This window comes from Sminthopsis crassicaudata, chromosome 1, assembly GCF_048593235.1.
Source record: "Sminthopsis crassicaudata isolate SCR6 chromosome 1, ASM4859323v1, whole genome shotgun sequence".
Taxonomy (NCBI): Eukaryota; Metazoa; Chordata; class Mammalia; order Dasyuromorphia; family Dasyuridae; genus Sminthopsis; species Sminthopsis crassicaudata.
The window spans coordinates 53,211,283-53,238,974 of NC_133617.1; the positions used below are offsets into that span (position 1 = coordinate 53,211,283).

Sequence of the window (27,692 nt, forward strand, 5' to 3'; positions counted from 1 at the left end):
AGAATGATAAGAAAATAGGAAAAGGGGAATATCCGAGCAGACAGAAGCAAAGGTCCCCATCTGCAAGATTCCCAGAAGTCCCCTCTCAGCACCATATCACCAAAAAGACTTGGAGGAGACTTTTGGAATCATCTGGTCCTCCTCACTCCCTTTTCATTTTATAGAGAGGGAAACTGAGACCCAGGAAAAAGGAAATTACTTGCCCAAGGTCATAATGCAAGTTTAGACAAAATTGCTATCTTAAACCCAGATCTTCAGACTCTTGAATGGCTTAGTGGTTAGAGTCAAGTAGGCTGGTGTTTACATCCCATTTCAGACACTGATTAGCTGTGTGGATAAATCTTTACTGTCTTCTAACCTCAACCAGGAAATGGAAATAGTCATGAGACTGCCCTTAAATGAAGACCAAAAAGAAAGCATATAGAAAACCCTTTGCTAAGCTTACATCTATATCAAGACTCACTTAATTCAGGGGTTATAGGGCCCCTCCACAATCCCTTTCCCAGGTGTGAACCCGGTTCAGTTCACAAATTAACCCCAGGTTTCCCAGCCCCCCTCCCCAAATCTTTGCAGGCCCAGCTGGGAGCTAGGGCTGCTGAGTCCAAGGCTCACCGCATACTTCCTTCTCTTCCAGCACAGAAAAACCTTCTTCTTGAACTGTCTGTGGTAAGCACGGTCATTGGCTTTCACCTCCCAAGTGAAATCTGAAACGAGAGCAAAGCACCCACTCACTGTCTCTCACCCAGGAGCTCCTGGCATTTACTAATGAGAAAACGGCCTAACTACACCCCAGGAGGGAAGCCGCCATGCCCTTTGGGAAGGGAAGATGCTCTGAGCAACGGCTCTGGCGGTGTGCCCTGGCTGAAGTTCAGTGGCAATGATAAACAAAGTGGAATCCTGACAAGGATGCTGCTCCCTTAAAGGTTCTCCTCTCTTCTCACCAGCCTCCAGCACAAGATCTCCCCCAGGGGCTCCTCCCTTCTCAGCTGCCCTAACCTCCTTCAAATTTATTTACTTGTTTACTACATTAGAATATAAACTCCCTAGGGGCAGCTTTGTGTCCTCACAAACTAGAGACTAAACACTTAAGGCTTGTTTTACTGGATTAAATCTATCTCCTTCCCCCATTTTATTCACTAAAATTCACTAAAAAAAATCATTAAATCTTCTGTTTGGCTTTTGGCTGTTTGGTCCCTTTCTACCTTTCATTAGACTTTATCTCCCTCTGCCCACCTTGTCCAGAGATTCTGGCCTTCCTATTTATTCCTCAACAGGAGGTGAGACCCTATATTCTAACCATATCTTTTCATTAACTGTCCCTCGTGCTCTATTTAAATCTCCCTTTTCTTCTGCAGGTCTTCCCCCATCCTCCCACCATTGCTCACACTTTCCCTCTGAGATTACCTTCCATTTACCCTTTATGCCGGAATTACAAAACTGGAAGCTTTAAGAGTGCCATCCATGTCTTTTGTGTAGGAAGGAGAGGGACAGGACTTGTGATTTCAAGGAGAAAGTCCCTTTACCAACACAAATTGGCACTTTCTCTGTAATCTATAGTCTTAGAAAGTTGCCTAGAAACTGAACCATATATATAGGAGCAAGAACTATTCCCCAATAGATAAATGATCAGAGTATGTGAACGGCAATTTTTCAAAAGAAGAAAAGCCATCAGCAACCATATAAAAATTCTCCAGATAAGGAACAAGAGGAATATTTTCTTCCAACTGACCTTGTTCCCTGCTTTCAGTCTCCTAGCCTCCAAACAATCAATCCCACTCTCCTACCCAAAAAGCTTCAGTGACTCTCCACTGCCAGGAGTAAAGAATATAAACTCTCCTCAGTTTGGCATTCAAAGCTCTCCATAGTCTGATTGCAGCCTCTCAGTATCATCCTCAGCACCATACTTCTCTGAATGAAAGCTGAGAGCTCCCATTTTTTGTCTACTGGGTCATATTTATAGACTCCCTGAGTTTACCGATCCCTGTGACCTATCCCTTCTCTGGAACCCCACCCACCTCCCTGTTGACTTCAAGCCCCAAACTGTACCCACCTGGCTCCTTCTCATTTTCATTTCCAAAATTGTCCTGGGAGTTCTGAACACTCATCCTGGTGGGACCACAAGAATTAGTCAATCAACACGCAATTATTAAGTGTCACTATATGTCAGGCATCAGAGACACAAAGAATAAAATAACAACATTAATAACTAGCATTGATATAGTTTTTAAAGCCCTTCATAAGCTGGCCCCCTTCTTCCTCTGTACCTAGACTTTTCCCCATTCTTTTTAGGTGTTATCTGATCCTAGCAACAATTCAGTAAAGCAGGTCCTATTATTATTCCTACTTTACAAGTGAGCAAATAGAGACTTGAGGTGGAAAGAAGCAGTAGAGGCTGAGAGGATGGTCAGGCAAGACCTCTTGACTTTAAAGGCAATTTGAGATTCTCACAGGTGACAGTAAGATACGAATATATTTCTGGCATGGGGGACAGTCAATGAAAAGTCATATGTGGGAGATACCAAGAAGGTCAGTTTGATCTGAATAAAGAGGAGTAATATGTAATAAGAAATGACATATAATAATATACAACTGTGAAGGGGAACAATATATAATAAGGTTGGAAAGGTCAGTTGAAACCAAGTTTAAAGGACTTTGAACTTGTTTTTTACCTGAGAGATATTGAAGTTTATAGAAGACGGGGAGTGTCATGGGGAAATCCACATATTAGGAGTATCAATTGGGCAGCAGTCATTCAGTAAACATTTATTAATTGTCTATTTGTTAAGCACTGTGCTAAATGCTGGTGATGATACAAAGAAAGGTAGATAAAAGACAGTCCCATCGCTTGAGGACTAACTAGGGACTAATGGAGGTGTCTAATAATGTAATGGGGGGAAACAAGGAAACAGCTATGAACAACATTTCTACAGGATAATGAACAGAAAGAAGGCACTGATACCATTCTATCTCTTCCTTAAAGAATTGGGGAAGGCTGGGGCAGAGATTATTCTGAGATTTGCCTTGCAAACCCTATTCTTATAAATTGTAGTACAGCACATGGGCAGCAAGGTGGTACACTGGTAGAGCACAAGAAGGCTCCTCTTAGTGAGTTCAAATCCAGCCTCAGACACTTACTAGCTGTGTGACTCTTAGCAAGTCACAACCCTATTTGACTCAGTTTCCTCACCTGTAAAATAGGAGAAGAAAATGGCAAACCACTCCAAGAAAACATTGCCAAGAAAACTCCAAATGGATTAACATGAAATTGGACATGAATGAAAAACAACTGCACAAAAGTGTATAGGAGGAAGGAAGTTTCCTTAAGAGAACAACTTGATTCCAACCACTTCAAGAGCACTCATTTACAAAGAGTCAGGATGCTAATTACAAATTTCATTCATTTACAATTTCATTGTAAATTGTACAAATTACAAATTCAGCAATTCCCAGAATGATTCCTGCTTATCATATTTACAAGCTAAGTCAGATGGAGCAAGGGAGTTCTGAACACTAACCCTAGTGGGACCACAAGAATCAGTCAATCAACAAGCAATTATTATTAAATGTCTAGTATATGTCAGGCAATAAAGATTCAAAGAATAAAATAAACTAACAATATAAATAGCTAGCATTAATATAGTTTTTAAAACCTTCATAAAGGCCCTTGTACCTAGACTTCATCCCTTGTACCTGACTTGACCTTTCTGAACCTCATTTTTCTCACCTTTAAAATGCGGATAATAGCACTGCCTTCAGAAGGTTGTCCTAAGGAACAAATGAAAACCTGTTTGCAAGCTCACCAAACCTCAGGAGCCTGTATGCCCTACCTCTCTCCCCCTCTTTTTTAAAATTTAAAATTTTTTTTTAAAAATCATGGACACATCAGGCCTCTTTCTAATGGGAACTCAGAAGAAGATTACAACTGGGTAATCAACAAAATTCAAAAATTGCCATCTGCAAAATAAGATCTGCAAAGGAAGAGGAAAGATAGAGCAGGAGGAAAGAGAGGAGAAGGAAGAGAAGGAGGAGGAAAAGAAGAAGAAAAGGAAGAAAGAGAAGGAAGAAAACAAGGAGGGTGAAGAGGAAGAAGAGAAGAGGTGTAGAATATATATAAAGAGAAAAAGAGAGAGAGAGAGAGAGAGAGAGAGACAGAGAGAGAGAGACAGAGAGAGAGAGAGAGAGACAGAGAGAGACAGAGAGAGAGAGAAGGAGAGAGACAGAGAGACAGAGAGAGAGAGACAGAGAGAGAGACAGAGAGAGAGAGACAGAGAGAGAGAGAGAGAGAGACAGAGAGAGAGACAGAGAGAGAGAGAATCTATATAAGGAGATAGATGAGAGACAGAGATAGAGACAGAGAGAAGAGAGAGAGGAGACAGAAGCAATGACAAAGACACAGATTCAGAGATAAGAGAAAAAGAGAGGAAAGAGAGGAAGAGAAAGACAGAGAGAGGAGAGAAGGAAAGAAAGAAGAGAGGGAGGGAGGGAGGAAAAGAGAGAGACAGAGAGAGACAAAGACAAAGAGACAGAGAGAGACAGAGAGAGAGAAAGACTATTAGTTCACATACACATGCCTTGTATGTGTCAGTAACTGTGCTGTGCTGAGAATACCCACATAAACAAACAGTAGAGGCAGGCAAAAGAAAGCTGCTAATGTTCTATCCAGGGGGACCATACTGAAAAGATCCTAGAAAGCTGTGCCAGGGTCTGGGTGAGGGTGGAGGGCTCCAGTCTGGGAACATGGTGGAGAAACATTTCTGGGGTGGTCCGGGCTGCTGAAGGAGGATGCTTCCCAAAACACCTTCTCAGAGGAGGAGTCCTTGATATGGAGGTGGTAACAGAGCAAGAAGAACCCTGCTGGGGTGGAGATGGAGAGTGGGTTAAGAGTCATGCTCCAGGCTGGTTTGGGGGAGAGCATGGTTGTCATGGGTACCCTGAAATGTTTTGTCTTCTTTATAAGACATAAGAAAGGGCTGGGTTTTATCTAAACCCGAGTCTCCCCCAGCACCTGCACATCACTCTGCATATAGCAGGACCATAATCCTTGGTTGTTGAAGGAAAGAATAAGTGGATTCTGACACTAAGCCTGCTGATGATGATTCATGGGAGCCGGGACATAGTCCTGTGTTCTTGAAGCCCACCAGCAGGGCAAGCTCACTGTAAGCCGGGCCAGCAGTGACCTGGCTCTGTTTTCAGGAGACCACTCTGCCTGAAAGTGGAGAGTGTGGTCACCAGGAAGGAGCTCACGACATCCCCACCTGGGTGAGAAGGGTTAGGGTCTGCATCATGAAGGAAACAACTGCACCGATGAAACCACGGCACCTTGGAAGCAGTGCCAAGAGCAGGAAAGCAACCCTGCACTTATCCACCCAGATATCAGGGACTTCCCAGCTCGAAAACTGGCAAAGGCAGCAAACTTTGAAGTAGGTACACCCGCAGGGAGGTGGGAGTCACCTCGGGAGGTTGTCTGGCAGGTGGCTACGCGTTCTCTTGGGGGCCCGTGGGCTATTCCCTCTCAGAACCACAGAATCTTAGAATGGGAAAGGAGACCAGAGAGCACCTAGTTTAGCCCACACTTGAATAAGAATCCCCTTAATAACATCCACCCCAAAGAGTCTATCCAGCCTCAGCTTGAAACTCTCCAACAAGGGAGAAAGCGGGGAAGGGAACCAACATGTATTAAGTGTGGCACGTTGGAGTCAGTAAGACTCATCCTCCAGAGTTCAAGTTTGACCCCAGACGCTTACTAGTTGTGAGACTCTCTTCACCCTATTTGCCTCAGTTTTCTTATCTGTAAAATGAGCTGGAGAAGGAAATGGCAAAACCCTCCAGTATCACTACCAAGAAAACCTCAAATGGGATCACAAAGAGCTAGATACGACTGAAAAGACTTAGAAACAATAAAAATTTGCCAAATTTTTACAAATTACATTTAATCATCTTCACCATAATAACCCTGTGAGGCAGGTACAATTACGATCCTCATTTTACAGATGAGGAAACTGAGGCAGACAAAAGTTAAGTGTTACCCAGGATGGAGAAAATTACCTCAGACAGATCTACATTTATGTTTCTACACTTTAGCAAAAGATTGCTCTGCATGTCTAAATGTGTGTGTGTGCGTGCATGTGTGTGTGTGTGTGTGTGTGTGTGTGTGTGTGTGCTTTCCTTATTTAAAATTCCTTCGAGTTCAAGTGTCAACAGTCTGGAAGTGTCTCCAGCCCATTTAATGCATATATGTTATTTCATCTTAAAAAATTTTAATTGAGGGGGCAGCTAGGTGGCGCAGTGGATAGAGTACCAGCCTTGAATTCAGGAGGACCTGAGTTCAAATGTGATTTCACACACTTACCACTTCCTAGCTGTGTGACCCTGTGTGACTTAACCCCAGCCTCAAAAAGAAAAAAAGAAAAAAAAATTTAATTGATTAAAATTTTAAAATTACTTAAAATTTTTCAACATCTCCTCCTTGCTTATGAATAAAATGCAAACTCAGAATTTACTTGTTTGTTTGTTACTCAGAATTACATAACCAGGAAGTGTTGGAGGCTGGATCTGAACTCAGGTTTTCCTGAACTCAGGAGGATTCCAGACCTCCAGTGGTCACTTCAATGCACTTAACTGCCTCCTGAACTAGCAAATTTTTTGTATTCTTAAATTACTGATTGAGGGGGAAGCTTTCCCTTCTAGCAAATGAAATCTGTCCCCTCTGCAGCTCCTGCTTCTGCTCTCTAGGACCATGCAGATCACCAGACCTATGAACACCACAGTTATCTTTGGCCAGTGTTCTTCCTAAAATGGCCAGATAAAGATCCCTATTGGTGATTGTCTATTCAAAGCCCCGGCTGATTACACTAGATAACCAAGACTGACCTTGGAAAGATGAACCTGAGATTTCCTACAGAGCACCATTGTTGACAGGGCTTGGAGTGAGAAAAACCTCCAACATTTAGTAGCTGTGCAATCTAGGGAAAGCCCTTTAACGTCTCTGCCTCAGTTTCTCCACATGTAAAATCTTTATGGACCTAATGGCCTTGAAAGTCCCTTTCAGTTCTGAATCTAAAACTGATCCTATAACTCTATTTTTCCTAAGGAACATCAGAGGCGCAGGGAAAAGCCCACAGGAAATCCCCATCCACCAAATGCATTCCATTTTCCTGGGTTCTGGGTGGAGATTCTCAGTCTGTATCATGAAATAATGAGTCACCCTGAGAACTCAACCTCTGTAGACTTCAGTTTCTCTAACAGTAAAATGAACATGGTGAAGAGCTGGCAAAGCATAGCAGAGAGAACTGGACTTGGAATCAGGAAAAGGCAGAATTTAAATCTTCCCTCCAATAGCTATGTGGTTCCTGACAGGTCACTTAACTTTTCTGAGCCTTAGTTTCCTTAGCTGTAAAATCAAGATTATCATTATTATTATGAAGACAAACCATCATAGGATCCCAGATTTAGAACCGAAAGAAACCTTATAGTCCATCAAGTCCAGTCCCTTCATTCTACAGATGAGGGACCTGAGCTCCGATCCTGAACTGACCTGCCCAGCTAGTAAGTATCTGAGGCAGAATTTGAATCCATGTTTTTCTGATTCAAGGTCCAATGTCCTACCTGCACAACATGCTGCTTCTCCATGAGATCATGTATTTAAAACACTTTTAAAAAATTTAAAGCAACAAAAATGCTAGTTCCTGTTGCTATTATGTCTTCTAAGTCTCTTCCAAATTTCAATCTTCTAAATCCTTAAGGACCACACAGTGACATTTATAGAATATAGCTTCTAGGGGAGATAGCATTAGGGAGGTCCCCCTGGCCTTGGGGTGCGTCTATTCTAACAATTTATCAGTGATTCTAAAGTCTTCTGGCTTTGGAATCTGTGATCCCAAGGCCTTCTGGCAACCTGTGATTGTAAAAGTCTTCTGGCCTAGCAATATAATATTTCTTCCCTTAGAGTTTTAGGGAAGATATATTGGTGATCTTGAGGCCCTCTAACCTTAGAATGTTATTGTTCTAACAATCTGTCTGTCAATGATTTCAGTCTTCTGGCCTTAGAATGGTCCTACAAACATTACTGTCAAACAGATAATCTATTGGTCAGTGATAACCAAGTTCCTGAGCCAATAGTGAATAGAACACCCCTCAAACCTATTTGTAAGCCATATAATTAGCAAATAAGTAACATAAAGCTCTGATCAACTTTGTCCTATAAATCTCTCTTTTCTCTAGGGTCCTTTGCTAAATTCTTTTGGAACTTAACCTGCTTCCATTGGCGTTACAATTCCAATAAACTTTGCCCCTTGACTTGGAGATGGGCTCAAGCCTGCAAATTCTTTTGAGATACCTCATAACATCAGCCTGGGACTCCAACCTTTTGGGATCCCTTCTGGACCTCAACAAAGGGGCTAGGACACCAGCAACTCACAAAGTCCTCATAGCATTGGGAGCTCCCTTCCCTTTCTCCTTTTGAATACCCGCCCAGTGGCTCCTTTAGTAACCTGGAAGGGGCTAGCCTAGAGCTCCAGCACTTCTCTTTCTCAACTGAGACACTATACAAAAAAAGACTGACCTTCAAAGGACCTTCTCACCTTTAAAAACAACAACCACAAAATTATAGGCTGTTGGCTAACTAAGGAAAAGCATGAGGCAATTCTTGACTCAGTAATCAGTTCTCCTTAAGTCCCTCGACTTTCTTACCACAGTTGAAGGAAGTCACCAAAGATGCCTCTAAGAACTTGTAGCCACAAAAATGCCCCAGCAGATCCAGGTGTTTTTTGGTTGGGAATTGGGGTTGGAGTTCTTAGATTTAGGTAAGATTTTGTTTTGTGTTTTTTTCGTCATGCCTTTTCATTAAAAACTCTTTTGGAAATCAAAGACTTGATTTTTGTTTCTTATTACCTTTATGTAATCAGAGGCTCAAGACAGAATCAAAGACTTCCCTGTTGGACTTATAAAATACAAAAGGTGAACAAGGCTTGAAAGTGATATGGCTGAATATGCCAACAGGAAACAATTTGGTATAAGGGGGGGAAAGCCTAAAACAGAGAATGAGGAAGCCTGGGTTTGAACCCCACCCCTATCGTGTAACCTTAAGCAAGTTCTAGCTCTCTTTGGGTCAGTTTCTTCCTTTTAAAAAGAGTGGTAAATTCCTTATTTGTGTGTTTGTGTGTATTCTGTTTTGCTAGCATATTATATTCTGATTTTTAAAAATTTGTTCTGGTTTTGCTGTGATTTTACCCTGCATATTTGCCATTTTAATGATTCTGTTTTCTGCTCTCTTCTTGTTAATCAGATTGTCTAAAGACTTATTAATGCTTTAAAAAAAAAACTAGCTTTTAGGTTTATTTATCATTTCTATGTATTTTTGGTTTCCAATTTATTTATTTTTCCTCAAATTTTTAAATATTTCTTATTTGTGCTTATTTTAAATTTATTTATTGGCTTTCTATTTTTTTTAATATAGTCAGTTTACTAATCCTTTATTTTTCTATTTTGTTAATGTAAGGAAAAGATTTTTTTTCCCCTGAGTATTGAGTTAGCTGCATCCTAGAGATTTTGGTACATTGTTTTATCATTACCATTTTCTTTTACATGGATTTAATTATTTCTATAATCTGTTCCCCTTCCCAGTCATTATTTAGGATTTCATTATTAAGTCTCTATATGAGTCTGTATCTTTTGCTTATAATCTCTGAATTAATGACTATTTTTATTTTTTATGGTCTATAAAAGAATGTATTAACTATTTCTGTCTTTTTGTATTTGTTTGCAATATCTTTGTACCCCTAGTACATTGTCAGTTTTTGTAAAGTTTCACGAGGTGATAAGAAATATGGATATTCTTTTGCGCTGTCATTTAGAAGATGCCTTGTGTTTTCATTCTAGTTTTTCCAGCTATTTGTTCAATTCCATATTTTCTCTTTTCCTTATCTTTGTTAGATTTATCTAAAATTGAGAGAGGGCTATTGAAGTCCACTCCAGTCACTCTTCTGCTACTGTGTATGTCTTCTATGTATAGATAATGTTTTCTTTAGGAATTTGGAGCATATAAGCTCTTGATATTGGTTTATTATCTATGGTTCCTTTTTAGAACAATGTACTTTCCGTATTTATCCCTTTTTTACTTTCCATATTTATCTCTTTTTTTTATTTTTTGAATGTTTTTGCTTTGTCAGACAGCATGATCTCAGCATCTGCTTCTCTGGATTTACTTAATAGATAGTAAATTTTTTCCATTCCATTCCATATTCATGTATGTCTTTGGGTGTTTGTTTTTGTTTTTTATAAAATGTTTCTTATAAGTAGGGTTTTGTTTTCTTAAGCAATCTGTCACTTTTTTTCATTTTATTGTATCGTTTAACCCATTTACATATAAAGTTTTGAAAGTTAAGTTTCTATTTCCTCCATCTGTCTCTGTTATTGGAAGTTTTTTTTTTTTTTTCAAGATTTTCCTCCCTCATTTGCTATAACCACACTACTATTGATATGGCTGATATAGGCACCAAATGTTGGGGTTCAGTCATGTGAAGAATTCACAATGACTATTCTCTTTGGCAATATCACACATTCTTCTTTCTTTCCTAGTAGCCTCCTCTCTCTCATGTACCCTTCTAAGCTGTAATATAGGTTTATTTAGGAGAAGAGGTTACACACAAAACAAAGATTTACAATAGATTCCCAGAATGGTAAATATGAAATAGAGTGGCAGAGCACATAGTTAGCAAGAAAGGGGTTTTAACAAATGGAAAAGACAAGTCCTCTCGGGGAACTTGCAATTGGCTAGGAGAAAGAAAACACCTCATAAGGTTGAAGTGTGCCCTTAGTTGGCAGACTAAATCCTCAAAGGGATTTAGCACCCTAAAAGAGTTAGTTAGCCATAAGGAGGAGAAATGGGATCTGAGAAGAGAGACACCATGAGACATAGTGGGGTTTGAAGAGATACCACATGGCAAAAAAGAGAGATAAGAGGAAAGACACCATGAGGAGACAAGAGTATTGTGTTAGACTGACCCAAAGGAATGCAGCAAAAATGGCATGAGCCATAAGTAGGGAATATTATAGGGAAATTTTATAGGTAATTATAAGGAAAATTTAGCCTCGAAAACATGACTGGGATTTCTGACAGGGCATGGCAAGGTGAGACTGCTCATGACTCCCACAGAGAGTAGGCCTCAGGGGGTTGACACAGCTTGGATTTCTGAATGGACTACCTACTCAGAAGATAGAACCATGAAGCTAAACTAATCTCTATCACAACCTTTTCTCTGCCTGCCCCAGGGAACAATTTTATCAATCCTTTAGGTTTTCTCTGCCAACCTACATTTAACTATCCAGGACCTCATCACCATTTACCCTAAATTAAGTTACCTCAACTTGTTTTTTAAGGTGGTACTGTTCTCCCTGATCTTCTTCCCTTCACCTCAACCCTTTCTTTTAGTTTATTACTTCTTTCCCTTTGGGGTTTTGCTTATTGATTCCTTTTTCTCTCCTTTTTTATTGAAATATAACATTTCCACCCCCTTTTTCCTATTAGTTAAGTAGATTCTCCCTTCAACTAGTCCTATTCATTCATCTTTTTAATTTTCTTTCCAAAAGAGATTTCTTTCCCTCTTTTTGTTAGTCATCATTTCTGTCTAATCAAGAACCTCATTCTCTGACTTATGCTCCCTATAATTATCTAATTTCTCTTTTATCTGTATTCCCCTGCCCTTTAGGCAGTTTCTGCCACTGCCTAGTAGAACTTGCCTATGAATTCTCCTTTTCCATCTTGCCTTAATCCCAGAACAATATCGACTACAATAGCTTCAGAGAAGTAGGACCTCTCCTCCACCAAACTCCTGATTATGCAGCCCAGCACTGATTTAGACCTTTTTTGGGTCCATGCTCTTCCACTTTCCCAAGGGCCAGTTGCCCCCCAGGAGTTCTAACTCCCCTCTCTCCAGTAGGATGATCCCCCAGGCCCTACCTAGCATAAGGTACCCATCTCTCTTCACAGAGGATCTCTTCACCCATAGAATTTATCAGCAGAACTTCCTCCCCAAAATAAAGAAATACCTCCTTCCTTTTCCTCTCTTTTCAATCCTCATCCCTCTCCTCCTTACCCATTTATCTATAGGTTCTTCTATTTCTTCAAACACAAAGGTCACATTCTCCTTATTGTTAATTTTGATTTTATTCTAATATATCACACATTCTTCTTTCTTTTCCAGTAACCTCCTCTCTTTCATGTACCCTTCCAAGCTGTAATATAGTCCTAGAAAAAAATTTTGATTCACTTGTAGGCAAGGTGTCATCCAGGTTCTGACCATAATGCCCCGCCCATGCCTTCCTGTTCACTGTCACCTCCACTAGAAGCCTGCCTTTACCCTTATCTCCTTGTGAACATTTAAAGAGGTCTCTTATTGGTCTTCTTGTTGTTATTCCATTGCTGTTGCTGTCCTTAGCTGATGCATTTACTCACTGCATTTATATTGTTTCGGTTATTCAAGAAACAAATAATTTCTTGGTTTTTTTTTTTTTTCCCTAAAAATGTTTCAAATCAAATGCCTCTTTATTTTTCTTTCATTTACAATTAAGCTCAGATCTGCAGCACTGAACACCATGGGCTGCATCCTAAGCTTTATCTTTAGAGCTCTTTAGAACAAATCATTCCATTGCCTCATAGTTTTCTGGTGATTACAAACTAGTTTGTATTATTCAAAATTTCTTTCTTTGTATTTAAAATTACTTTAATTGATCACATGCAGAACTTGTTTTTGAATTGCATTGTTTAATTTAACCATTATATACCTAAGTATTTGCAGCCTTGGATATTTTATCTGGCTATGATTTATGGATTCCTTCCATTGTATTTCATTTTCTATTTTTAAGAATTCTGCCAAGTTCTCTTTTATTATTTTCTACATTATTAGTGTTAGGTTTTTTTTTTGTCCTGTTGTATTCTATGATCTTTAGATTATTTCTTTTTATTATTATGTCTTTTTATTTACAAAACATATGAATGGGTAATTTTTTTCAAAATTGACCCTTACAAAACCTTCTGTTTCAAATTTCCCCTCCTTCCCCCCACCCCCTAACCTAGCTGGCAGGTAGACCAATACATGTTAAATGTGTTAAAGTATGTGTTAAATCCAATATATGTATACATATTTATACAGTTATCTTGCTGCACAAGAAAAATCGGATCTAGAAAGAAAAAAAAAAAACAATCTGAGAAGGAAAACAGAAATGCAAGCAAACAATAAAAGAAAGATTGGGAATGCTATCTTGTGGCCCACACAAAGTTCCCATAGTCCTCTCTCTGGGTGTTGATGGCTCTCTTCATCTCTATGCATCCCTGTTTTCAAGATCAGTATTTTTTCTTGCATAGTGAGCATATTTTATTTTAATATTATTGGTTTTGCAAAGATCCCAACTTTTGGGATAAGAATTCATTATTTGGCAAAAACTGCTGGGAAAACTGGAAATTAGTATGGCAGAAATTAGGCATGGACCCACACTTAACACCATATACCAAGATAAGATCAAAATGGGTCCATGATTTAGGCATAAAGAATGAGATTATAAATAAATTAGAGGAACATAGGATAGTTTACCTCTCAGACTTATGGAGGAGGAAGGAATTTGTGACCAAAGAAGAACTAGAGATCATTACTAATCGCAAAATAGAAAATTTTGTTTACATCAAATTAAAAAGCCTTTGAACAAACAAAACTAATGCAAACAAGATTAGAAAGGAAGCAATAAACTGGGAAAACATTTTTATAGTTAAAGGTTCTGATAAAAGCCTCATTTCCAAAATATATAGAGAACTGTTCTAATTTATAGGAAATCAAGCCATTCTCCAATTGATAAATGGTCAAAGGATATGAACAGACAATTCTCAGACGAATAAATTGAAACTATTTCTAGCCATATGAAAAGATGCTCCAAGTCATTATTAATCAGAGAAATGCAAATTAAGACAACTCTGAGGTACCACTACACACCTGTCAGATTGGCTAGAATGAAAGGAAAAGATAGTGATGAATGTCAGAGGGAATGTGGGAAAACTGGGACACTGATGTATTGTTGGTGGAATTGTAAACAAATCCAACCAATCTGGAAAGCAATCTAGAATTATGCCCCAAAAGTTATCAAATTGTGCATACCCTTTGACCCAGCAGTGTTACGACTGGGCTTATATCCCAAAAAAATATTAAAGAAGGGAAAGGGACCTGTATGTGCCAAAATGTTTGTGGCAGCCCTTTTTGTTGTGGCTAGAAACTGGAAAATGAATGGATGCCCATCAATTGGAGAATGGTTGGGTAAATTGTGGTATATGAATATTATGGAATATTATTGTTCTGTAAGAAATGACCAGCAGGATGGTTGGATAAATTATGGTATATGAATGTTATGGAATATTATTGTTCTGTAAGAAAAGACCAACAGGAGAAATACAGAGAGGCTTGGAGAGACTTACATCAACTGATGCTGAGTGAAACGAGCAGAACCAGAAGATCATTATACACTTCAACAATAATACTGTACGAAGATGTATGCTGATGGAAGTGGATATCTTCAACATAGAGAAGAGCTAATTCAATTCCAATTGATCAGTGATGGATAGAATCAGCTACATCCAGAAAAGGAACACTGGGAAATGAGTGTAAACTGTTACTTTTACCTTCTGAATCCAATTCTTCCTGTGCAACAAGAAATTCGGTTCTACACACATATATTGTATCTAGAATATACTGTAATATATTTAACATGTATAAGACTGCCTGCCATCTGGGGGAGGGGGTTGGGGAAGGAAGGGAAAAAACCTGAATAGAAGTAAGTGCAAGGGATAATGTTATAAAAAATTACCCATGCATATGTACTGTCAAAAAAAAAAGTTATAATTATAAAATAAAATAAAAATTAAATTAAAAAAAAAAAAAAGAAAGAAATGACCAGCAGGATGATTTCAGAGAGGCTTGGAGAGACTTATGTGAACTGATGCTGAGTAAAACGAGCAGAGCCAGCAGATCATTATACACTTCAATAACAATATTGTATGAGGATGTATTCTAATGGAAGTGGATATCTTCAACAAAGAGAAGATATAATTCAGTTCCAATTGATCAGTGATGGACAGAGAAGGAACACTGGGAAATGAGTGTAAACTGTTAGCACTATTGTTTTTCTTCCCAGGTTATTTTTACCTTCTGAATCCAATTCTTCCTGTGCAACAAGAAATTCGTTCTGCACACATATATTGTATCTAGGATATACTATAATATATTTACCATGTATGGGACTTCCTGCCATCTAGGGGAGGGGGTGGAGGGAGGGAAGGGGAAAGTTGGAACAGAAGTGAGTGCAAGGGATAATGTTGTAAAAAATTACCCATGCATATGTACTGTCAATAAAAAGTTATAATAAAAATATATTATTGGTTTTGATTTGGGTTTGAGTTTTGCTTTCTTCTTCTAAATTGTTCTTTACTTCTAAACATTTACATTCCCAATCTATTATTCTCTCATTTCTTAGGTGAATCTACCCTTGTAGATTCTACTTTTTCTATTCTGCCCATCATTTTTGCTGTGTATTTTATAAATTCTGCTCTTATAACTTTCATTTCTCTTTCAAATCACTCAGGACCAGTCTGCTAAGGTTCCATGTTCTCCTCACATTCCACAGGATCCTCTGCATTATTGAATATTGAATCATTTTTTGTTTTGTTGTGCAATATTTATTCTTAGATGCCTAAATTAAATCACTAGATTTGGAGGATCTATTTCTTTCTTTTGTTAATGTTTTCCCTATTGATTGATCTGCTTATGTTCAAGGCCTTGGAGTTTTCTTCTTTCTGAGATTTTTGATAGCTTCAGTCTTTATTTTCCTCCTTATTTTCCCCAATTTATTTGCTCGCTCTATCTCCTCTGATGATGGTTTTTTTTTTTTTTTTTTTTTTTGGGGGGGGGGGTTAGAGCTCATGTCCTTTGCCTTCTCCTGTGCCAGACAATTTACAGATCATTAACATAGGTCTTTGCCTCAAGTGACTTGGGGATGATCTGAACTGACCTCAGCTGGATGCTGTGCTCTTTCCCTCATTGGCGCAGCCCCCCACATATGTGGAATCTTGTTCCACTCCCTCTGTGCCTTAGTTCCCTGACCTGGCCCTGGTAGCTCAGAAAGTTTCCCCCCCTGTGCACTCCAGCACTGGAAACTCAGATTGCTGCTCCCCTGATGCTGCATGTGATATTATTGTCTGCACAATGGCAGGGCAAAAGAATGGACTGTGGCCCCCATCATCCTTTTGCTTCTGAAGAGCTACATCTATGCCGGCTGGCTGTTGCAACCTGAGCAAACTGGCACAACCTAGATCTGGAGTTTCCACAGTATTGGAAGAAGGAAGGGCCAAAGTGTGGGAATGGATTTGTAAGTCTGTGGAAGGTGCTTGGGTCTGCTAAGTGAAGCTTTGTTGCCAGTAAAAGAAGTGAGTGAGCTCAGTGTCAAGTCATGGTTGTTTTTATTTTTTAATTTGGAGAGCCTAGATCTTGAAAACTACTGAAGTTTTTTTTAATCTTTGATGCAAAATTTCTGTTTTGGAAAAGTCTGAGACATTGTGGGAATCAGAGAAAACATCTAATGCTCCAGCTCGTTGCTCAGAAATTGAATTACGGTACAATTTAATTCAATAAAAATTTAGAGAGCATCTATTATGTGCCAGGTGCTAGGGAAACAACAACAATCAAAAGAATAAAAAAGGAAACAGATTCTGCCTTCAAGGAACTTAAACTCCACTGTAAATGTTCCTTTTATTTTTTGAGGGAATCAGCTTTGGTGAAATTTATGAATCTCTTCTCAGAATCTTGGTTTTTTTAATGCATAGGATTATAAAGGAAACTAATTACATTGAATTATAGTTATTTTTTTAAAAATTAAACAACTCATAAGTTTACAGACCTCAGGTTCAGAAACCTGCTAATATAGTCTAGTTCTGTTTTCTGGGCCTCTAAGATTTCAGTTGCAGACTCAATACAGTCACTTTGTCTTTCTTTTCATATTGTATGAGGGCTCTCCTCTTCTCACAGAATTTTCAAAGTGAATTGAAATTAAAATCACAGTTGTTACTAGGATCTTCTAGTGACTTTCCCACCAACAGCCAACAGGAGTATTTTTCCAGCTCTCTCTCTCCTTTGGAGCTTTCCTGACTTCCACTGAGACAAAGAAACTATTCAGAGACTGGAGAAAGGCATGGGAGCTGGGATCAGTGAATGACATGAAAATTACTGACCCCAATACCAGGCAACTAAGGAGCTCAAATTCTGGGATCAATAATCTTGTATGACTTTGGACAAGGTCCTTCCCTTCTCCCCATTTGAAAAATGATCTCCAAGGGATTTTCCAATTCTCACATGCAGTATTCTTAAGGCCCTCCCAGCTCTGACATTCTGGATTCCCAAGGTCCTTCTAGCGCTAAAATTCTCTGTACTAAGTTCTCTCCCAATTCTAACATTCTGTATTCTAAGGACCCTTCCAGCTCTGATATTCCATGTTCTAAGTGTCCTTCCAGCTGTCTCTTCATACAAGCAAAGAATTCCATTCCATTCCACTAATGAGAAGAACTAGAAGGAACTGAAGGGATATTAGATTGGGATTTTTCTTCCCTTTTTGCCTCTTGGGCCCCTTACGCAATCAGTCCTGTGCAACTTAAGGATCTTTTTTCAGAATAACATCTTTAAATTTATAAAATAAAAAGAAGATTGCCAAGGACAACAATTCCACGGAAATGCAGTTTTCAAGATTTTTTTAAAAAGAAGTTTATGGATTCAGGATAAGAGACCCTAATCTAGTCTAACCCCCTCATTTTTAAGGAAAATTTATAGAGGCATGGAGAGAGACCTACCCAGGGTCAAAAAGACAGTAGATTTCAGAGCTAGACTCTGAATTCAGGCCCTTGGGCTGATCTCAAATCAATTCCCCAATTATTTAATATTACTTACTAAGTCCACAGGCCTATATGAATCCAGGTATAAGAATAGGAGGCCAGTGTGCTAAAGTGGAAAAATGCTAGATTTAAAGACAGAGGACACGGGGTTCAAATCTCAGCTCAGTTGCTTACAACCTAAATAATCTTAGGCAAGTCACTTGCCTTTTCTGGGACTAAGTTTCTTTATAAAATGAGGAGGCAGGCCTAGATATTCTCTGAAGTTCCTTCCAGGACTAAATCTGTGGTGCTATGAGCCCAAGCTCTTGTCTGACCCTTAACCCAGAGTCAGCTGGAGGCTAAGCAGCTTGTAATTATAAGATGAAGTCCTCAGCCCACATCTGAGAGGTAGTCTAAGTTGGTGAAAAGGGTGCTTGACTTGGAGTCAGAAAACCTAGGTTTGGATCCTACTTTATGTGGCCCACAGACAAGTTGTTTTAACCCCGATGAACTTCTATTTGCTAAACTATAAAATATGGGTCATCATCCTGCACCTTAACTTCACAGGACTATTTCCAGTTTTAAAAGCTCCAAGAAAAGTGAGTCACTAAATAACCAAAAAACCAATAATGAGCTTATAGAACACATAATGAAATAAGCCAGCTTCCTTTCAGCAGGGAGGTAGGGGAATATTAGGGCAGAACGTTATATACAAATGAAGTTGCTAAAATTGGGTGTTTTGTCTTAATGGCTTTTCTTTGTTAGAAGAGGAAGTTCAGTTTGGGAGTGCAGTGGGGAAAAGGGCGGCATTTCCAGGAATGACTCTGATATTTAAAAAAAAAAGACATCAGTGAAGCTTTCTTTAAGACAGACAGAAAAATAAAAGCAAATTGTTGTTACCTGGAGATCAGGAATGACTACAGAAGAAACTCGGAACAAGGTGGATGGTGAGATAATGGCTTTTCACCAGGTGGTGACAATCCCACAGAACCCTGGGCCTTGGCTAGGACCTGGGGCAGGGAGAACATCCCCTTGGAGACAGAGGGGAGTCTGATTAAGAAGTAGGAGCAAGGAGAGAGGCAGAGGTCCATCCACAGGCTATGCTGTTCTCACTCATCACCAAGATAATGAGGAAACATGAACCTAGTTGGAAGGACTCCTAGGAAGGCCAGAGGAAGAGTTGAGACCAGAGGACCAGGGAAGGTTGTGGGGCCTAAACTCAGACTAGGTACCCTGGATCACTAGGGACTAATGTAACTGACCTATTTCCTGCAGTCCCATCTACACACCCTGCAAAATATAAAACCTAGCTCTGATTGCTCTTTCACTAAAGGATAATCAAAGGCTCCCACGGCCCTTTGTCTAGCATTTAAGACCCTTCCCTACATTATTTCTTCCCTTAGCTTCCACTATATGCTCAGGATGTGAACAAAGAGGTTTCACCATCCCTCACACTATCCTTTTCTATACCTTAGCTCATACTATTCCCTTCCACCCAGGGTCTCTTCTCCCTCCTATCCAGATAGCTGAATCCCTGCCATTCTTCCAGAAACAGGTCAAGTCTCATCTCTTACAGGAAGCCTTCTTGGAACAACCTGCAGAGATCTGTCTCCTTTCACTGAGCTTCCTCAACCGTGTCCTATTCATGGCCCTGACCATATACTTGACCGGTCTTACTAATTATCTACTGGCTGAAAAGATATTGCCTATTCACTGGACCATTTACACCCTTGGGCAAATGACTTCCTTTGCTAGGGTACAATTATCTTCTAAAGGCCCTCCCAGCCTCTGGGTTCTAAGGGCTCTCCCAGCTCTGACCTTCTGGGTTCTAAGGTCCCTCCCAGCCCTGATATTCTGAGTCTAAAGGACCTCCCAGACCTGACATCCCATGTTTTAAGGGCCTTCCCAGCTCTGTTATTTTGAGTTACAAGGTATCTTAGGAACAAGTCTGTGGGGCCACCAGACTACTGCTTAGGCTCAGGTGAAATAGGTGTGTTTTTCTGAAAGGGATACATGAATACACAGGTATTGGATATTGGAATTCTAGGAGCCCAGAATCATAAACCTAAGGAGACCTTAGGAACCTGCCATTATCTCACAAATGTTGAAACTGAAGCCAAAGGAAATTAAATGATTTGTCCAAGCTGAAGTTTTGTTCCTCTCTTGCATCTTCTGGAATGTGCGATAGTGGCCCCAGCCAGGGATAAGTGGGGAAGATGCAGAAAGGGCCAGAAGACATATCTGTGATTATCAAGCCTAATCCTTTCATTTTACAGATAAAGAAACTGAGGCACAGAGATGGGAAGCCAATTGCCCAATCTTCTACAAATAGGAAGCAGCTAGAGGCAACACCTTCTAACCTGGTACTCCTAATTCCAAATCCATTGTCCTTTTGACTTTCTTTCATGATAGCTGAACTAGACTAAATTAATCCTGAAAATCTACTAAAATTTTGGCATTTAAAGTTTGGTGGGAGAGGAAAGGCAGAATTCTCACAGACTATGTGGAGTGGATCTGTCTCAGAGAGGCAACATTTAGAAGGGTTCTCCATTGGCTCCAAGACTCAGAAATCTAAATTTATCACGTGACTGCCTTGGGTTACCATGGCTAATAATGTTATGTCCCACACTAGGGAAGCAATGACCCACTGACATATCTGCTACTTGTTAATGCAGATGATTATCCCTATCCACCCAGTCTTTTTAAGTTCAGCTTTTAGAGAGCAGAGGGGATGGAGACTAAATTATGAGTAATACGTTACACAGTCTCTCTCACCTTTTGCTCAACGTGCCAGAATCCCTAGTTCCAGCTCTATCTACTCTCACACTTTTGCCTTTTATAGCACTAGTGGGAAGGCTCTTTGTCCTCCCTTCAGCTGCTCCAAATCTTACTCCCACCTTTTCTAAGTACTCCCTTACCATTACCTACAATGATAGAGCCTCTATTGCTCTGACTTGTAATCCTACAGAACTCTGTCAGTTTTCATTCTTTACTTTCTTGCACTGTTCTTATATATAAGGCTTGTCCGATTAAATGTAAGCACCTCAAGGACAGGGAATAGGAATCTCACTTCCTTTTGATTCATACAGGGCATAAAGTTAGCTACACAGTGAATGCAAGTCAGCTGGATTCAACAAGGCCTGTAGCCCCCATTTTCTACCTGAAGTTGTCCTTCCGGCATCAGGAGTGTCTCAAACTACCATCCGTGTACCTTAGGCAAGTAGCCATGAGGAGGCAACAAGTATTTATTAGATCTCTAAGACTATAACTTACATAGAAAGTGCCTATCTGAATGGGTAGAGCCAATTTCCCCACATGAGAATTCTCTAGTTCAGTGAAATCACAGTTGTACTCTCACCCTAGCCTTGAGGTAAGCACTAGGGATACAAAAATAAACCTTCAACAGTCCTTGCTGGCAAAGAGTTTATATTCTACTGGGAGAAACAACACAGTAGATAAAGAAACCCAAAATATAGGGTGTCCCAAAAGTCTTAGTACAGCTTTACTGCCAAGAAGCAGAGGTAAAGAAAGCTAATATTCTAGGTGTCAAGAACAAGCTAGCCAAAGGCTAGAGATGGAAAATGAATGTCGTTTATAAGCCAGAGAGAACTTAAGCCCATTTCTGTACATCACATATATAAAGACTTTCTTAGCTTGAAAGGAATTTGGCAGCTTGATACATTCCTGAACAGAAATCCCCCCCAACAATACACCTCAAAAATAGTCAACCAGTCTCTCCTGGAAGACTTTGGATGAAGAGATTCCACTATTCCCCTAAAATGTTAGTGGATCCAAAGCCATAAATTACAGAAGTCATCTGGAATTCTTTCCTCATTTCTCCAGTCATTAGCCTTCTGTCCTTCTTCATTAAATGTTACATCCATTTGTATATAATTTATAATATGTATATGATTTTATTATCTATATAAATATAAATTTGTAATTTATAGTTACTTTCTTGCTTCTGTTTGTTCCATTCCCTGAAGATTATAAACTCCTTGAAAGTACAGACTATTATGTTTCTTTGTATCCTTGGAACCTAACCACTGCTTTGCACATAAGAAGTCCATAATATATTGAATCAAAGTGTATAGATTTTACAGGATCTCTTTAAAAACTCCTTTGCCACAGAAGATGGAAAATTTTCTCACACTTTAAAAAAAAAAAAGAGGCATACAAGGGAAGAACTTTTACAATAGGGTAGGTAAGGGGGAAGCAGAGGAGGGAGTATGCTTGAATCTCACTTTCAATGGAATTAGTTGAAAGAGGGACGACTACAAACATTCAGTTGTGTATAGAAATCTAACTTACCCAATAGGGAAATAGGAGGGGAAAGGGATAATAGAAAAGTACCAGGGAAGATAAAAGAGAGGGGAGATTAAGGGAAACAGTGATTAAAGGCAAAATAGACTTTTGAGGAGGGACAAGATAAAAAGAAAGAAGAAACAGAGGGAAATAGGATAAAGAGAAAGAACATAGTTTGTAATCATAACTATGAATGTGAATGGGATGAGCTCACCCATAAAAAGGAAGTGGACAACAAAATGGATTAGAAACCAGATTTCAACAATATGTTGCTTACAAGAGACACACTTGAAACAGAAAGACAGGAATAGAATGAAACAAAGGGCTAGAACAGAATCTAACATGCTTCAGCTGAAGTAAAAGAGGCAGAGATAGTAATTATGATCTCAGACAAAGCAAAAGTAAAAATAGACTTAATTAAAAGAGAATCAGGGAAACTACATTTTGCCAAAAGGCACCATAGGCAATGAAGTAATATGGAAAATAAAGATTTCATTTCTCAAATATCTATAGAGCCAAGTGAAAAAATGCTCTCAATCACTATTGACTAGAAAAAGGCAAATTAAAACAATTCTGAGGTTTAGACCCATCAGCAATAATAAATGCTGAAGGGGAGGAGGGATGAACTGTGGGTGAAATAGTGAACTGGTCCAACCATTCTGGAGAACAATTTGGAACTAGGATCCAAAGGTTATAAAACTGGGCAAACTGTATATTCCAACAATACCACAACTAGATCCTTATCCCAAAAAAGATCAAAGAAAAAGAGAAAGGGCCAATATGTACAAAAATATTTATAGCAGGTGGCTTTCTGTGGCGACAAAGAACAAGAAATCAAGTGGATGACCATCAACTAAGGAATGCTGAAAAGTTAAGGTATGGTATATGATTGTGATGAAGTATTATTGTGCTATAAAAAAAATGACATAGGGGATAGTGTCGGAAAAGTGGATATGAACTGATACAAAGTGAATGAGAAGAACCAGGAGATCATTGTGCACAGTAACAGCAGTGTTGTAATGATCAACTATGAAAGACTTGGCTATTCTGACCCATACAACGATCCAAGACAATTCCAAAGCACTTGGTTAAAACCATCTTCAGAAAGAGAACTGAAGAACTGGGAGGGCAAATTGAAGTATAATTTTCTTTCTTTATTTGGGGGAGAGATTTGAAAAGTGACTAATATGGAAATATGTTTTGTCTGATTTCACATGTATAATTGATATCATATTGTTTGCCTTCTCAATGGGTGGGAGAAGGTTAAGAAAAATAATTCAAAACTCAAAATTTAAAAAGAAAACATGCCAATAAACAAATCATTTAAATATAAATATATGTGTATATAGATATATGAACTCCTTTACCCCCCCCCTCCCGCCCAGGATGCTATGTAAGCACCTTGAAGGCAGGGATCCAGTGCCTAGCACAGTATCTGGCACAAAATAGATACTTAATAAATGCTTACTGATTGATTGCTCCAAACAATTCATTCCCTACCTCCTTGTTACCAGTTTAGCATGTTATGCTCACAGCCAAATTCTCCATGGCCCTGATAAGCACAGATTTATAAATGGGAGGAAGGAAGAAGGATGACAGGTGAACAAGATAGTAAGCAGCCAAAGTTGGTACAAAATCAAGAAATCAGATTTAATTTGTTCCCTTACTGCCCTTCCCATATAAGTCTTTCCCACCTACTTTCACACACACAAAACACACACACACACACACACACACACAGGAAAAAGCAACTATGCCTAACAAAAATAACCCCTCCCTTCTCAAAGTCCCAAAGACTCCCAATCCTTCCACCTCAAGCTTATCAAGTTGATCTGGGAATTCCTTGGACCAACCATAGTCCTGCAAAATAAACAGGGCAGATATTCTTTTAAAATAATTTTTATTTGTCTTATTGTTTATTTGTTTAATCACTTATATTTCCCAGTCTAGTCCTCTTTCCCTAGAATATCATTCTTCATAACAAAGAATAGAAAAGCAGGGGGAGGGAAATTAGTTCAGCAAAACTATTCAAGATATCAAAAACTTTTGACATTATCTACCATATCCCCACCAAACACCTCGTTCCAGAGAAGAGGTATGACAGACTTTTCACTCATCTGCAAAAGGGGGAATGGTAATAACATCCTACTTTCCAGGATTGCTGTAAAAATCCAACGAGATGATAATGGCTAATATTTATAGGCCCTTATAATGTGCTTAGTGCTTTACAAGTATTATTACCTCAAAAAAATTCTGGGAAACTGGTGTTATTACACCTTCACTTTACAATTGAGGAAACTGATGCAAACAGATATTAAGTGACTTGCCTAGCTAGAGTCACACAAGTAGGAAGAGTTTGAAGCAGGATGTGAATTCGGGTTTTCTTGACTCCACTATGTAAAGCCTTATGCAAGCTTTAAAATGCTTTGGAAATGCTAGCTATAGTTTGTTATTGTAATTATTATAATTATTTTTTTTGCAGAGGTGATAAGATAAGGAGCCTATGATAAGCCAGGGAAGACAGTTTATCACAGTTTTACAAATGAGCAAACTTCTGTGAGAGGAATGAAGTTTGATGGAAAATTCAACTCTCAAGAAATCATTAAATGCTTATCCTTTTTGAGATGTGGTGTTAGAATTCCCTATGAAAAATAAGAAATAAAATACTACTTCCCTCTCTCTCCCAAAAAAGAAAAAGCAAGCTATAAGAGATTTCTGTTTTACTTTGATGTTTCAATTTAGAACAATTAAAAATAATTTAAATTTGTAAAAAACAAAACAAAACAAAAAAACTTCCAGTTAAAAGGAAGACTAGAAATTAAGAAAATAGTTCATATCATGTGTTAAGTGCTTTGAGTATTCATATGGTAATAATAATTGCAATATAACAATTGAGTTTATATAGCATCTTACAGTTTACACAAAACTTATCTCACAGCAACCATAGGCAATAGTTACTTTAAATATTATCATTCCTAGATAAGAACACCAAGGTATGGGAGAACATTAATTTAGTTCTGTTTTGAAACAACGAGGTGGTAGCGAAACTAGTATTAAAACTGAAATCTATCAACTCTAAGGCCATTCTTATTTCCACTCTACCATGGAATTCTCAAAACCCAGGAGTTGTATCATATTCAATGCTCAATGTTGCATTTACTACCTTAAAAAAAAAAAAAAAAAAAAAGAAAGAAAGAAAGAAAATACTGAAGATCTATCCTAATGGACAACAAAAATACACTTCCACAGATCACTTTTTGATCCTAAACGCTATTGGAGACAATGTCATCAGCATTGTTTTCATCACTAACAACCATACAACACATTAGGATTGACAATGCACTTTACATAAAAATAACTTACATTTATGTAGTACTTTTTAAGGACTGCAAAAAAGGACTTCCCTCCATTAGCCACAGGAGCTAGATTGTACAAATTTTACAGATGAGGAAGCTGAGGCCCAAAGACATGATCCCACAGAGAGTCATACCTAAATCTCCCAACTCCTAAGCCAAAAGGAGAGGTTCACCCTAAGATAAAAGGTGACTCTTCCTCCAAGACAATAAATATTGAAAACAGCTGCTCCTACATTGGGAACAATGGGATCCTACTGTGTTCAAGTGGGAATATGCAAGAAAGTCAGTATTCTGAAAGGAGACTGGAATCAGAAGACTGGGTTCTCATGCTACCTCACCTACTGACTTTCTATGTGACCTTCAGCAATCTCAGCCTCAGTTTCCTCACCTATAAATTGAAAGAACTCTTAAGTTCTTTCTACTTTTTATAATCCATGCCATATGTTCAAAGGTCACTACCAATTCTGACATTCTGTATTCTAAAGACCCTCCCAGGACATCCCATGTCCTAAGGTCTTTTCTAGCTCTGACCTTCTGAATTCTAAAGTTCCTGTCAAAGGGACCTTCCTCCAGTCCTCCAGGAAAGTTTCTTTTCCTTCCCTCCAATCCTCCTTCTAGCCTAAAAGAGAGATCATCTGAGTGGCAAACAGGGTAGAGAAGGGACCTCACTGGGGCTCCAGGAGCATCCATTGCTTTCTCCTCATCATTTTAAAGGAAGAAATAGATAACTCAGAAAAGGAAATGCCAGACTCAGGGATTGGATGCTGTATTTTATAAGGTTACAACCAGACTGAGGGGCCTTAGAGACCTACTCCAACCCCCTTTCTTTTATAGAATAAGAATCTAAGAGGTAAAAATAGGAAAAGACTTCCTTAAAAAGAGTGCCAGAGCCATCAGCCAGCACTGTGCCCCCCTCAAACCCCATTTCCTTAGTAGCAATCCAAGCTTCCCTTTTAGGCTCTCTGTGCAAAAGTTGCTCCTGCCTCCTTAACCGGCCCAATTTCCTGAGGTTCAACTTGTTTGAGGAGGGGAGTTGAGTAGCATACCTGATCATTCTCTAAGAGTGGGACCCTAGGACTGGAGGAGGCAGCAGGGAAGATTAAAAAGCACAGGCAAACTCAGAAGACAGCCCAGAAATAGAATTATAGACCAGGCTCTTAGACAACAATCTGAATGATGATCCCTAGTCACCCCCTCCCCCACAGCTTTACTTCCTATGGCTATTCCTCAGGTGATAGGAAGAGGGAAAAAGAGATAGCTAGAGGAAAGGAAGAAGGGGCTCAATGCCAAAAGATTTAGAAATACTCGGATCCTGTTAGGGAATGCTCTTGGTTATAAGATATGAGAGCTGGGAAGAGTCTTAGAACACAGGAGGTCAGATCTGAGAGGTTCTTGGAACAGGAGAGGTCAGAGTAAGGAAGTCTTAGAACATAGGAGGCCAGAATCAGGCAAGCTCCTAGAATGTGTGACCAGAGTTATGAGAGGCTCTTGGAACAAGGGAGGTCAGAGCTAGAAGAATCTTGGATCATGGGAGGTCAGAGTTGGGAAGGCTCTCTGAACATGCAAGATCAGAGCAGGAGATGTCCTTGGAACTTGACATCTCAGACCTGGGAGAGCCCTTAAAGGAACCATGATACATATAATGGAAAGAGCCCTGGATCTGGCGTCCAAACACTTAAGTGTAACACCCCCCCCCCCATCCCCTTCCCCTCCAACCACTCTGAACATCTCAATCTCCCTGAACTTGTTTCCCCATCTGTCAAAGGAAGGATTTAGACAAGATCATTGTGAAGATCCATCCCAGCTTTAAAATCCTGGGATTCTAAATTCCTTGAGTCCTGTGTGTCCGTTTTCTTCCATTTCTCAAACGGGTTTCACACTCTGCCCTGGCAGGATTGATTGGCACGGAGCCCGGTGGGCTCAGCCTGGCAACCCGCGTGCACACTTTGGAGGGCCTCCTTAAGCTCCCCAGGGAGAAGCAGTAGATTGCAGAGGGGGCCACACACTTTGCTTGGGCATCTTACAGCCCGAAAGATACTCAAAACAGGTGAAAGCTAGAGGGCCTGAAGGAAATGAGAGCGAGGACCTCAGAGATCACTTCTATCAGCTATTTCCTTGACAGATTAGCACACCGAGGC

At 39.3% G+C, this 27,692-nt stretch overlaps 1 protein-coding gene across 1 annotated transcript in view; it reads right to left on the reverse strand.

Annotated features, from left to right (window-relative positions):
• Positions 1 to 27,692, reverse strand: part of ATP8B3 (ATPase phospholipid transporting 8B3) — a 95,391-nt gene that overhangs the window by 67,027 nt on the left and 672 nt on the right. The window contains 2 exon segments of the mRNA XM_074303583.1: positions 613 to 704; positions 2,051 to 2,106. Of these exon segments, the coding sequence (XP_074159684.1) occupies positions 613 to 704; positions 2,051 to 2,106 (148 nt within the window).